Source organism: Nasonia vitripennis, chromosome 2, assembly GCF_009193385.2.
Source record: "Nasonia vitripennis strain AsymCx chromosome 2, Nvit_psr_1.1, whole genome shotgun sequence".
NCBI lineage: Eukaryota > Metazoa > Arthropoda > Insecta > Hymenoptera > Pteromalidae > Nasonia > Nasonia vitripennis.
In genome coordinates, this window is record NC_045758.1 from 7595115 (window position 1) to 7609454 (window position 14340).

At 40.8% G+C, this 14340-nt stretch overlaps 1 protein-coding gene across 2 annotated transcripts in view; it reads left to right on the forward strand.

Annotated features, from left to right (window-relative positions):
* LOC103317653 (protein abrupt) overlaps nucleotides 1–14076 on the forward strand; it is a 62832-nt gene extending 48756 nt beyond the window's left edge. For both annotated transcript variants that reach the window (XM_031922974.2, XM_031922975.2), the window contains exon 9: nucleotides 423–14076. In XM_031922974.2, coding sequence (XP_031778834.1) covers nucleotides 423–474 — 52 coding nt within the window. In that variant the 3' untranslated portion in view covers nucleotides 475–14076. The remainder of the gene's footprint in view (nucleotides 1–422) is intronic.
* The last annotated feature ends 264 nt before the right edge of the window (nucleotides 14077–14340 follow it).

Here is a 14340-nt window from a genome sequence, read left to right on the forward strand (position 1 = left end):
GTATGAAAAGTTGCGCCGGGCCGTGTTATTTACCTGAGATGTACGCGCAAAACTTGGCCGAGCTTTGTTGCGCGAGCGCGCGTTTAAAATACTCGGAGAGAAAGAGGGAGAGAGCCACTGATGGCTTTCCCTTTTGCACGTGTCGGACATGGTATGTGCATTATAAGAATTGACAAATTATTTCATAATCACGCGCAGCGGCCCGAACGCCTGAGGGATGAATAATGATTATATATCGTGCGGGGCTTTACCAGCTATGCGGGGGAAATTGAGATATTGTGTAAGGGATACAAGAGCTACATTATTTCGTCGAGCGATGCTTTACTTTTTATCGAATAGTTACGGTTAAACAATTGAAAAAAAGACTTCAATTTTTATCATGAAATCTATACTAATAAACGAAATGATTTTTCTGCTTACAGCGAGCGACAGGACACGGAAACGTCGCCGCGCGCCGAGACCGAGGACAAGTGAGTCGGGGCGTCGCAAGCTGCAGTGAGCTTTGCGGGCGTCGCGCATGTAAAGCAGGAGGAGAGCGTGCCTCTCGTATCGGACAGTCAGCAGGACTACGACAACGGTGGCGGCGGCGGTGACATCGAGACGGACGAGGGGCCGAACCTCGCTGGCAACGCTCTTGGTAAACTCGACGCTATACACAGGGCCTTGAAGGTCACCCTCAGGGCGGCCACCTCAGCCGCCGCGGCCGCTACGTACTTCTGAATCGCGAGAGTGAGAGAGAAAGGGCGCGTATTTAATACGTTACACAGAGCGAGGGATTGTCGCTCGTTTGCGACGTACGTTATTATTATATAGTCATATGGTTTCGTTATAACGAGAGAGAGAGAGAGAGAGAGAGGGGGGGGAGAGGGTAAGAAGAAGTTTGGGAATAATTTTGGCTGTTAACAATATTGTTATCAAGGAGGTAGAGCTGCGCGTGTGATATACATGTGTAACGTATACATAGATATTGATAAGTTGGCGGAGTCCCGAAGCCGGACACGTCGCTCTCTCTCGCTCGCTACCTTACGTGAGTCTTATACATTGTGATATATGCATATATCTATGTACGTCTATATTTCACGAACATTTGAGTAGGGCTGTTTTTTAAGACGTAGAATGTGAGAGTATATAATAATATAGTCTTGGTTTTATAGAGGACAGTATAGGGGGGGGGGGGGGGGAGATCGAGAGTATGAGTATGTACTCCTGGCTCGGGACTCGCATCCGTTGTTGTTGCTGTTGGCCGCATCCTAGATAGTTTGTTTTTTCTCTTCGTTTATTCTTTTGTCTTTTTTTTTTTGTTCTTACTTATACACAGAACTACGTACTGTGAGTTTTATCGCGTGTACACGACGAGTCAGTCCGTGATACGGCGATTGTGATTTGCGGCGGAAGCTCGGCGTTCCGAGCTATTGTTGTGTAAGAAGGGCTGTAAAACCGCACGCATCGGACGAAAAGCAATTTCTACTATTTTCAAACCGATCGATTGTTTTATCTCACCTATAACATATAGAACCGTAGATGCACGTTTTAAACGAAAGCGCCGCGTTTGTTTCCGGAGCGGTTCGCGAAATTCTGTCCCTCGTGTACATAACAATGATAATACAAATAATTAAAATTAAAGAAAGAGCGCTTGTGCTTTCGAAATTAAAAAAACGTCAATTATACGAGCAACCAAACCGCTGCCGCAGACAAACGCGACTTTGACGCTTTCATCACGACTATCCGGCATCTTCCCGTTGAGACTGTAAAGAACGCATCAGAGGAGTCAAAAAGCAAAGGGTTGATTAAGAGCCTTGTTATCCTATATCACAGCTCTCCGCGTCGTCTCTTTTAAAACTCGCGGAGAGAAGGAAATGCGAAATACGAGCAGGCGATGCATTCCGCGAAATTTCCACCGCCGGCACGAGCTCGTCCAATTAAGAGGCGACAAGTCGCGTAATCCTCGTTCAATCCGAATTTCCCGAGAAACCTCGCTCGAACAAACGTCATTCCGCCGTTCCTCTCGATAAACAATATCATCGCGACATCCTAGAGCTCAACTCCGCCATGAAGACACTCGAGCTCGCCGGAGCAATCTGCTTAGCATTCGCGAATCCCTCCATCGTCGATTCCACTCGGATTCTTCCAACAATCGCCCTAAGGGCGTATACGCGAGAAGAGCAACACGCCCGTGTAGAAAAAGCTGCAGAGTCTCTTGAGATCGGAAGACTCGGGCGCCAACGAGGTGAAAAAGTAGTCTCTTCGTAAAATCCGACCTCTCGCGCCTTGAGCTGTGGCGCCGCATCGCTATATAGAGTCCGGGACCGGAGGGCCGAATGCAAATCCAGCCTGTAGCGCTAAAGTGTGTCCGGACGGCAGCAAGTTCGCGCCGGAAGCACTTAGTCTTCGGGCGCGTGACTGCGCATTCGATGCCGATGGTTCTCTCTCTCCGGCGATTTCGCGCGAGCCTCGGCGGAAATGGTTTCGAGTCGCCGCGGGAGTTATGAAAATTAAATACGACGCGATATACATAGCGTTAGCGGGCAAGGAATTTTTTTTCTCTCCGATGCGCACACTTATATGCGATCGATTCGAGAGCCAGCGGAGCATGGCAGTTGCGAGCGTATATAAAACCGAAATGGACGGGAGTTGTTTGCTCGCTTTGTTCCGTTGTGACTGTAAAATCTCTTTTTTGCAGCTGTCATTTTCAGTTTACGATCTGCCTTGCATGGGGGAACTCGGTTAGCGTAACTCGCCAGCCGGAATATAACTCCTCGCGCTGGAAGAACTCTCGTGTAACTTTCCTCTTTTTTTCTCTTTCTCTCCGTCGAGAGAAGTTTCCTCATGATATTCGTCGAATTTAATAAATCCCACTGGTCAGGAGAAAGCGTGCAATGCATCGCGCGCTGCGAGCGGTTCCTTCTCTCCGATTATGTGATATAATACGTAGTTATACCCTGTTATACATGTATGTATAGTTAGGATCGATGAGAAAGTGTGATTTTAAGCGAACGTTTATTCAGAAAAGCGAGCGTCGAGCAAAGTTGATATGCGCAGTGTACACGAGAGGGCAATCCCGAGCTGACGAGTTGAGACAAGGTTGACGGCAGAAGTACGTGGCGTAGCAAGTAGTACGAGTCAAGCAAGCGCCGGACCGCTGCACCGAGTTCCATTCGATAAGCGTATGCCGTCGAGAGGACTCTAGGAAAAAGTTGTAAAAAGGAAAAATCCCAGCTTACGCGGGAGATAAGAAAATGAAGAAGATGACGAAGAAGAAGCAGAAGAAGAAACGGTCGACGTGAGAAATCCGGCTGTGAGGCGCCTTTTTTCGCCGGGGGCAGGGGGCGCGCGATTACGATAACAACACACACACACACACACACACACATTAACAAACGGGGAGGCTCACACACACATACAGCGACGCATGGACATTTTGTAATAATACCATGTACACCTTACACACGCGGAGAGAAACACGCTCGATTGTATTGTTACATAGAAAGCGTTGTATACAAGCGGTATGAAGGGAAGCCGAAGAAGTCATCCGGCGTCTCAAGCGCGAGCGAGTTGAATGCGAAGAGTCACATCATCTAGTGCAATAAAATATCTATTCCCGTAGTTTTCGTAAGTAGCTGAGATGAAAGAGGGAGAAAGAGAGACGTATACATGCAAAGTAATGGGGGTGGATATATTCAGAGCGCGAGCGAGCGACGACGTCGGCCGGTCCGTCTGGGAGCTAGCTCCTCGTCTCTCTATTATTATTATGAAAGAGACGAGGCGGCGCGACGCCGACTCTTCATTATTATACATATTAAACGAACGTTAGTGATACAAAATAAGTATAACTGAATTATTATTAATTACGCTATAAGTACGAGACAAGTAGAGTGAAAAAATATATAAGAGAGAATTAGAAGGGCGAGTTATGTATAGTTGTTAAAATATGTCGTGGCTCGAGGATTCGACACGAGAATGAGGGGGCGTGGGGCTTAGACAAAAAAAACACATATATAATACACTGGATTGGCTGTGAGCTGTCGACGACCACGCGAAGATTATATAAACCAAGTATATATAGTTCAATGAAATGAAGACGTATAACGCTGAATCGACGCCGGAAGGAAGTACAGAAAGAGAGAGAGAGAGAGATAGAGAGAGGCAGAGGATGCGAAGCGCGCCAGCAAAGGAAGATGCGTTTACGTCTAGCTGCGCAGATGCTAGGAGCTGCAGAAAAACGAGCGTGAGAGAGAAAAAAAACGACAAAAAAAATTTAAATAAGCACGTGCAAAAAAAAAATAAACAAACAAACAAACGAAATAAACATTTACATAGAGAAATAGATAAAAAAAATAATAATAAAGAAGCCAGGGGCCCGGCTCTCTCTCTCTTCTGCAGTAACGAGAGCCGCTCCGGAACCGGGATACAAGGGTAGAAAAAAAAACTTTCACATAGATCAGCCTAATTATTATTATCATTATATATAATATACATAAACATTATGCGCTCCGCTAGAAGACGATACGTGCAGTGCAGCAGGCGCCGAAGGCGTGTGTAATAATATAGATAGATAGAGAGAGGAAGAGAGATGCGGAGCGCACTTCGAGGATAGATATGAGAAGTTCTATTATTTGTTGGGAGAGTATATTATTATATTATACATATTTAAAATATATATATATGAAAAAAAATATACATATATTATATTTAGGATATTTATTTGTTGAGTTGGTGATAATAAACATAAACATACATATATAAAAATAGATTATATGATTTTATAAAAAAAGTAAACAAACAAAGAAAAGGTGAATAAATAATAAGAGAGAGAGGCCGCGCGCAAAATAACGGATCTAGAGCCGACAAGGGCCTACGCATATATATATATATATATATATATATATATATATATATATATATATATATATATATTATTATTATTATATACACATGGTATAATTATACGAAGGATTTAAACGGCAGTAAACGACGATTTACGCATGTAAGCGAGAAATAAATAAATACAAGTGTTTAGAGCAGTCTAAAAGGCGAATGAGTATAGGCCGTAGCGTGTAAGCATCATATAGTGAGAGGGTAACGAGCGCGTCCGCAATATATCGTGTATAAGAGGCGAGAGTGATGAAGTTATTTAGTATAGAATATTACGATGTACAAGCGTCGTTGCGCGTAACGCGTCGAGAGTTCGACTTTGGTTTTTTTCCCTTGCTTGCGTTTCATCCTTCGCGTTTGCCCCTTCTTTCGTTCACTTTGCCTATAATATCCTCATACGAGATCGCTTGGCAAGGCAGCTGCACAATTTCATTACACGCATGTGCATACATCGAAATCGTTTCATTCTTTCGTCGCTCGTTTTTGTGTACTTAATCACCGGTTTTCTAGACTTTTGTACGACGGCGTGATTTTTAACTCAACAATGTCACACGTGCGCTATTCTTCAAAATTCTCCGAAATTCACCTCGCTCGATTGTGCAGTCACCTCCACAGCGTAAAACACACACACACACACACACATGTCCCTGGAATTTTGTTACTTGTATAGTAACAGGTGAACGAAGACACATGTATGTAATTATCATCGCGCCATCTTTCCATTCGGCGATCGAGAGAAGCAATACACAGACGCGCGATTCGAGGCGAAGAAAAAATCGTTCAGTCTTCGATCCCCACGTTGAGCGTCTCTCGCTCTCCCGGTTGACGATCTATTATACACAGACTCACGGACTCACGGACACACCTACACACACATACACAGACACGATCCGCGCTCTGAATTATACCGCGAAATAAATTCTCCGTGTGGCAGCAATTTATCACCCTTCTAAACGAGAGCCAAAGCATTACTCGCGCGCGCCGCGCTTTAGCTTAATTATTGATTTGAAAAATCGTCGCTCGTCGGCCGATTGACCGCAGAAGATAATTATAATAATAACAATAATGCAATAATAATAATAGTATAATGATAATAATAATAATAATAACCACGGAATACGACCAGCTGTTAAATCTTTAAATGATGCATATACATAAAGTGCAATTTTAACAGAACTAAAAATAAGAAAAAATTACGTAGCTGCAGCTTATCAACCCTCATCATTCTTACAGATATTTTACAGTAGACGCAACGAGCAAATTACACGTGCACACACATATACACACGCACATACACACACACACACACAGATTTCACGCGCGAACGATAATATAACGATTACGCGATAATGTAAAGGATAGATGAAACCACAAGACATATAAATAATGAATATAATAGGTATATTAACAGACAGATGCGAGTACGTGAAAAATTATAATAGAGTCGTGCCTGACGTAGTAGGACCATCCTTATATATTATAAATGAGAGTCCGCACAGCCAATGCGTATGCGCGTCGCTCGCATATTATTCTATACATAAATATACGATGATGCATTATAGTAACGAGTTTAAAAGTCAAGAAAGCAACGCGCGTCTAGTAAGCGGATTTATCAGAATGGAAATTAAAATAAATCGAAAAAGTAAATAAAAAAAAAGGAGACGAGAAATTATTAAGGAAAAAATAAAAAAACTGTGAGCCTGAAAAATTCTTGTGATGATAATATGTCGAACCTTATAATAAGATAACGCGCGCGACGACGCGTCTAAGTAGTCCTCGATTAGTTAAGGCCATTTGTAGTGATATATTCGAGAACGCGAGAAAGAGAGAAAGAGCGTATAGATATTATACATGTGCGGCTGCGAGAAAAAATACGGCCGATGGGAGGAGCTGCTCGCGGCGATTAGCCGATTGACGTGCGCGTCTCGACTGTGTGCGAGTATATGTGTGCCACTTGATTGATGAGGAGGTCCAGCCCGCGCGCCCGCCTGATACTTTATCAAGCGACGGACCGAAATTCGTTTGGTGCCTAGCCTTTCGCGCTATTATTCATTCATGCGTTGTAAGTTCCTCTTCAAAAGTTGCGAAATATCCTGTTGTGTATAACGTTATTAGGTATTATTATGCAGAAGTATTGTTTCGAAATTTGAAAGAAAAATTCGTACAAAAGTAATAAAAGAAATCGATCGCGCCAGCTCCTTCCGTCTCGAGTCGACCATATGAGCCTATATTGTATGCGAACGTAGGTAGAACGAGGAAAGCAGTCAACGAAACGAGCAAATGCGCGAGTGCGTGAGGATGATATATACTTATACGCATATACTTACACACGTATAATTAGGTATATAGAAAGAAGAAAAAAAAACCATAGCAATACATTCTAGTTACCAACGAAGTCACACTTGCGCGTTCGACTCGAGGGCGAATTATAACCGATCACACGACAACAGTAGCGGCGAGAACTGTATAGCGCGACGATAAAGCGAATCGAGTCTTTCACGTAAGATTTATACATAATATATACATATAAATCTATATATTATACATGAAGAAAAAGTACATTGTGCATCTATTGCGATTAGCCGCGCTGAGAGAGATGATCGCGTTCGGGTCGATGCTCGACTCGCCGATTGCAAAAAAATTGTTATCTCGACGAAAAGCTTTTTTATTTTCGAGATCGCCTACTCGACTTTGTGAATAAGAAAACGAAAATTGAAGAATAAACCGTTTCCGCGCACTGTATCGGCGAGTCGAGCTGTCGCTTGCGGCTGATATGGCGAGAGCGAGCGATAGTTACCCAAAGTCGATGAAAAGTAAACAAATACTTGTATAATGAACATACTCCATGCCTTACGACCTTAGATTATTTAATAACCGGGAAGATAACGACGACGAGAACGAAGATTCGACACGAAGCTATATTCGACAAGGAACGGCAACGGAAGACGAGGGAAAAACAAGGGGGACGGTATCCTGTACAGGGGGGGGGGGGCAATCGTTTGCATGCGAGTCTTAAATAAAAAATAAATAATAAAAAAAAATAAATAAAAAAATTAATAAAAACACGTAGATTTGAGAAAGTCGACAGTCAACGTAGAGCAAAGATATGTAACTCGTAAACCGAAGCGTCGCGTGCGTAAAATACACATACGATATATATATATATATATATAAATAAATAATATTATATAGTTTTTATGCAGCGCGCAGCTCAGAGAATGCGCCGAGGTGATAAATAAAAGTGGAGAAAAAAAATTAACAAAATATAGAGCGTGAAAGAGAGAGAGAGAGAGAGAGAGAGAGAGAGAGAGAGAGAGAGCGCTGACGAGAGGCGCGAGTCAAATTAGCGACGCTGTGCACGTATACATTATCACTCTGTACTATTATTATTAATAATTATCATAATTATTATCATTATTGTTATATTTTAATGATATAGCTTTAGGTTTTATTTTATTTGTTGGCGCGTGTTCTGTGTGCGGCTCCGTGGAGAAGATGACGACGACGATGATGATGATGATGATTGTGATCTCCGCGGTGCGGGAGTTTATTTTTTTTTCCGTCGACGCATCTCATTACCTCTTTTATTAAGGGCTTCGCTTTGTATACTATTTAATTGTACTTCTAATCTTATATATTATACGTTTTCTCTTTCGGCCTCGATTTTACATGTTTGACGATTGGATCATCGATCGCGTACTATTCTTTTCGTTGTGGTATTACATATTATATTATGTACGATACTATGTTATATTAATGAATACGATGATATGTATACATGTATTTACCTGTGTATACTCGTACGCTGTTGATGCAGCTGTGCGAGGTTGTTTAAGTTTTTTCGAATTTTATCAGAAGAACGAGTGTAAAGTCGAGACTGTGACGAAGACCAAATGTTATGTATAACACAGCAAAGAGCAATTTTTTTTCCTTTCTTTTCTGTTCAAAAGTCTATTAACTATATACTTGCGCGTATTATATGAGGAAAGAAAATGACGAAGATGCTTACTATTATTATACTGTTGTTCTTTCATGTTTCATTTGTAACATTTAGTACGTTTTATTGTGCGTTCAAATGATAGTTATATAATGATAGTAGAGGTTTACGTAAAAGACGAAAATACGATGATTTACGTTACACGCGCATTTCACAAGGCGAACGTACGTAAAGTGTTGAAACGATTTGTTAAATGTAATAAACTTTTACTGTATTGTTACGTACTTTGGTAAAAAAAAATAATAATATTGTAGGGATTATTAAACGAAAACTTGCATAAAAAGTGGCCAAAATATCGATCATCGCAACGACATAGTCGAACTGTTCTTTTTTTCCACAACCAAAAATCACACAACGTCACACCGGAGTAAAACTCGCAAGTTGCGAGCGATTCCTTTGTTATATCCTCTTACAAAATCCGACACCATCCTTACACACTTGGCGTGTATTTGCATTTTGATTGTGCTTTGTATTCTGCTTTTCTTATATTAGAGGAAATAAACGGATTAATACTACCGATCAATTCAATGCGAGTTGTCTGTATTCAAGTAAATAGTTTTGAATCGAAAGCTATTGCCCTGTGTCAGCTGTGTATATTTTACCGGAAATGCCTCGCCATAAAAGTCAGACCAGTGTAGAGTTCATCTATATTTGATTAATTCGCTGATGAAAAAACTCGATTTTCGGAATGAAACAGCCAAACACTCAGACCGCAGCTCATTCCTCGGAGGAAAAGTAAAAACCCAAGTTTACTCATCTACCGAACTTAAATTCAAAGTCCATCAAAGTCAGCTGCACAACTTTCTCCTGAAAGCGACCGACGATAGAAAAAAGACCAAACAAGCTCGCGTGGGCTGTACAGCGGAGAGCCATCACACAACCACGAGGACGAATCTTTCAACCGAACGCGGCTGTCGATATAACCTGACGCGAAGGACGGCGGCTCGTTTGTCTATACCACTTGCGCCCGTTTGTCACCTCTTGCGGTGCGGTTTCCCAGAAAAAAAAGGAAATTCTCTACCGGGCGTACGTGTGCCACATCGAAATTCGGTCCCTTTTTCGCGCTGACTTCTACTCCAACGTATACGCGGATGAGTATATTTATACCGGAATACGTGAGATTCGTTTTGTCGTAAAAACGTTGCTGCTGGCGCTTGGGTTTTCGAGATATTGGAAATTCGAACTTGTGAATTTTTCGAATTTTCGAACGTCCCCGGATTCGCGTGTGCTGGTACTCGGGAATTTCGACGATTTATTTCTGTCGCTGAATGGCTTTGCTTTTGCATATCAAGTGATCAATAAACGTCAATGACTAATAAGAAATGAAAATCAGATTGCTATTTCAATTAAAAGAGAAGGATCAAAACTGGGTCGCGTTCTCTTTTTTTTACGACTCTTCGAGAGCGAAATGAGAAAAAACTCGCCTTTCATTCAACTATACGTATACGGAATCGCCAATTTCGTGATTTATGTGAGATCAATGAACATTTCTCTCTTACTCGTCTGGAGCACAATCGCTATCTGCTTTCATGCATATCTGAAAAAAAGTTCATCCTCGATCCGCTTATAAGATTATTTATTTCAAATTAACGAAAATCAATTGTTCCTTTAAATCACGGACTGACCTTGCACACCCTTAGCCCAAAGCTTTTAGTCCAGCTAAATTTCCAATTACCGAAAATTGCTGTTCGAGCTTCGATGTTCAATTATCCTAAAATTACTTTAACAACAACAAGCACAAGAAAACTATTTCTTATAAAAAGTAGGTCAGCCGAAAAAGTGATTCGAGTCCCCAAGCCATTTTCCTTTCCTCAAAATTCCAGTTGAAAATCATGAGAGTTTCATGTCCCCGCCAGTAAACACACATCCGGAGACACGACGGGCTTTAATTTTCGCTTCGCTGCGGTCCTATTCCCATCTCGAGTCGTTTCGCTCGTTTTCCTCCCGGGGAAGAAAAGATCTGGTACCGTAAAACTGAGAGTCTCCGCGCCCTGCAGTTTTAAGACCGAGACAGTCGTCTCCAGGTGTGTATACCTATACGTGCTGGTGTCGCGTTGGTTTTATTCCGGCTCTTCGTTCGTCGAATTGTACAGCCTTACCGATGATGAGTCGAGAAGATGAGTTGAGCAAAAGCTCTCTCTTATCGGTTTCAAAAACGTTGATTCATGTTTATGGCTTAGACAGAGGAAGAGGAGAATCGCTGTTAAACGAGCAGACAGCCCTTTAAGCTCGCGCTTAAAGCCGTCGTGACGATTCGAGAATTGTCCGATGGGATTGTACACCGGGACGATTGAAATTCAAGCTTTTATTGCTCGATATCTTTCTTTTCCTTTGTATCTCACGCCGATGCTCAATTTTATGACGTACAATTTTGGGTAGTAAAGTCAAAAGAAGTTAAAATATATCTAATATCGTATAAAGTTCGAAGTATATAGAGACGCGAACATAAAAGAATCCCGTGTGCAACCGTTGACATTGTTCGATGCTTGAGGTCGGATAAAAAAAACGAGGAAAATTTTTCTAAGGCGATCATAAAGTTTATTTTATTGGATTGTCGCACCGCAGATGGAAATATAACAATACCCTATACACGTGACGCGGTTCATATTTGTTTGTCCACATAGTAAGTATACGTTTACTTTTTTTTCAAAAAAAACAAAGATTCTTTGCAAATTACCAGTTTCCATCAAGTTTCAAAAACCAAAAAGGCTCGCCGAGCGCGGATCTAAAAGTTCAAACCCCGCGCAGCTTGTTTAGCCCCGCCGGAAGAATCCGATAAAAAAACCTCGTGCTATTTCTCTCCTCTCTTTCGGTGCGCAAAAAGAGCAGCACAGTAAAAACCAAGCTGAACAAATCGCCCGCGGTGGTCCTCCTCTTCCTCTTTGCTTTTACTTCGCGGCGTATATAGGCGAAAAAAAACAAGCAAAAGGAACGGAAGCGAGAATAAACAAGCGCCAAGCCCGTTATACGTCTCCCCGGAGTAGCAAGAATGCGCGGCTTCGTAATAACGAAGTTCTATACCTGCCGGAATTGAATGACTCGCTGCGCGGAGAATCTCGCGGAATTCGATAACATTGCCGAATTTCGCTCGAAGAAGTCCGCGCAAGATTTCTATATTTAACTCTGGCACGTTTGCGGCGATGCGGCCGTTAATCAAGATAGCTCTGGCGAAGCTTTTGTTTGATAAAGGAAGACTCATTTTGTGAGCTTGTTCGCGTGGGCGATAATTGCATTATACGACGCGAGCTGTCTCTTTGATCAGTGTTGTATGCGCCCACGAGTGATTTTCAATGATTTAGTTAGCGTTAAATAAAGTGCATAATATTATACGAGTAGGGAGTCGCATTATTATTAAGAATGAAGCGATGGTATTGTCTTCCTCGATTGTTGGTTTTATTAGAAAGAGGTTTTTATCTGTTTTTACAACAGCTCCTAGCTTCTAAGCACTTTGAAAGTGCAGTTTTCGCCTGCTTTCTCGTTGGTAGTTTGCATGGGATTCGCTTGTTTCTCTCTTATTGTCCTCTGCTAACGATTCTTTGTCCTTCGTTAATTTCGGAAAGGGTAGAGCACCATCTGTAAAAATAAAAACCGTGAGTAAAAAAAGCATAATTTTAATTAAGCGAATCAAGCTAAAATTTCTTTTCAAACATGAAATACTTCAACTTTATGAAAAATTTTCAAACATTGCAATCTCGGTAATTTCATTTCAATGCATATAAGTATGCGACGGCTTTGATAAGCGAATTGAGCAATCCAATCAATTTATTTTTAAACGAAATTTAGTACGCGAATACGTATCGCGTATCTTTATTCAATTTATATATATAAAAAAATCAGCTTTTATTTCTATTTCGTCTCAAACATCGTCACAACGATTTCAAGTGTGTCAACGAACGGTGCGAACGCTGTCGAAAATGCCAAAATATACTTGTATATCAATAGTTGTGTAACGAGTTACTCGACTCGCGCCTCTCGTCTTCCCGAAGCCAAGCATCGATACGAAGATTTCTTTTATTTCGAGTCGATAAGGGATTTTAAACGACAGCAATAATTACAATAATCGCGACTTCGGAAGCTCTGATTACAGGGGGGGGGGGGATCGAAAGAAATGAATATGTAAGAAAATGAAATTAATCGGGGGTGAATGAACCGCCAGGCAATTTAAACGCAGCTGATGCTTGTGCTGCTCCATGTGACGTGCAGGCTAACGATAATACCGTACTTGTGATAATTAAAGTAAAGAAGAGACCTTTAAACGTAGAGTTATATACAAACAAGAAGAAAAAAAAACGCAGTTTAACAATATAATTATATACATAATAATTAAACAATAAACGATAAAAGAGAAAGAGAACACGACGTAATAAAATGACGATTATATTATATAAATAGCGATTTAGGTCTATAGTTCACATTTATATGAAGTAAATACAAAGAATTAATTATTATATACGATATGTAAAAGGTGAGCGAAAAAAGCGTTATATATGTGTACAGCATATATATAGTAAATCGAAAGGACGAAGGGAGGAGAAGAATCCATCGGCCGTGGAGAAGCGAAGGGAGTATTTGGAAACGCATATACAGGGATAATATATAATATTATTATGTACATTACCACGTAAAAACAAAGTTGGGAGCGTTATAAAAGATGTGCGAACAAAGAAGAGAGATATAGCCAGAGAGATGTGAAAGGTTTACGCAAACACTGACGAATATTGTGGATAGAAATCATCGCGCAGTCAGAGATACAAAAAAAAAATATAATGCGTGTATATATATATATATATATATATATATATATATATATATATATATATATATATATATATGTATAGTTGGTATATACGAATTTTTTAGAGTTTTTTCGGTAGTGCGTATACGAAAGCAGATAACGAAGAAGAGAGAAGAAACAAATAATGACATGAATATACAATTAAAGTACACACGCTCATATACGACGGCGATGCGACGATTGTCAGACGTGAGAAATTTTATCGATTGTCATCGCCGCGAATAAAAGGTATAATTATAACACGTAATGGATTAATAAGTAAAGTATATTATATAATAAAGAAAAAAATGGAATCACACACAGAAACGGCTGTAACGTAAAGCCGTGATAACGATGTATTTGCTAGTCAATGTTCAATGTTGAGATATTTATCGGAATAAATGCGTATACGTTGTTTACACCAAAACACATACATTATGGCGTTGAGCAAATTTATTTGACGATAATCCAACAATTCCTGCCTCCTCGAATTTCCTTTCTTTATTATTGCGCTCATTTGTCGCTTATCGGCTTATTCAACGCGACGTGCGTTTACGCGGATACCGGAGCTGGATGTATTATTCATTCAGCTTTATTTGCGGAGTCAACGTTGGCTTTGAAATTGGAACGGCTATTATAGAGGAACATTTTCAAACGAACATTTTCAAGCAGTACACAGTGTAAGTAATTTCTCAGA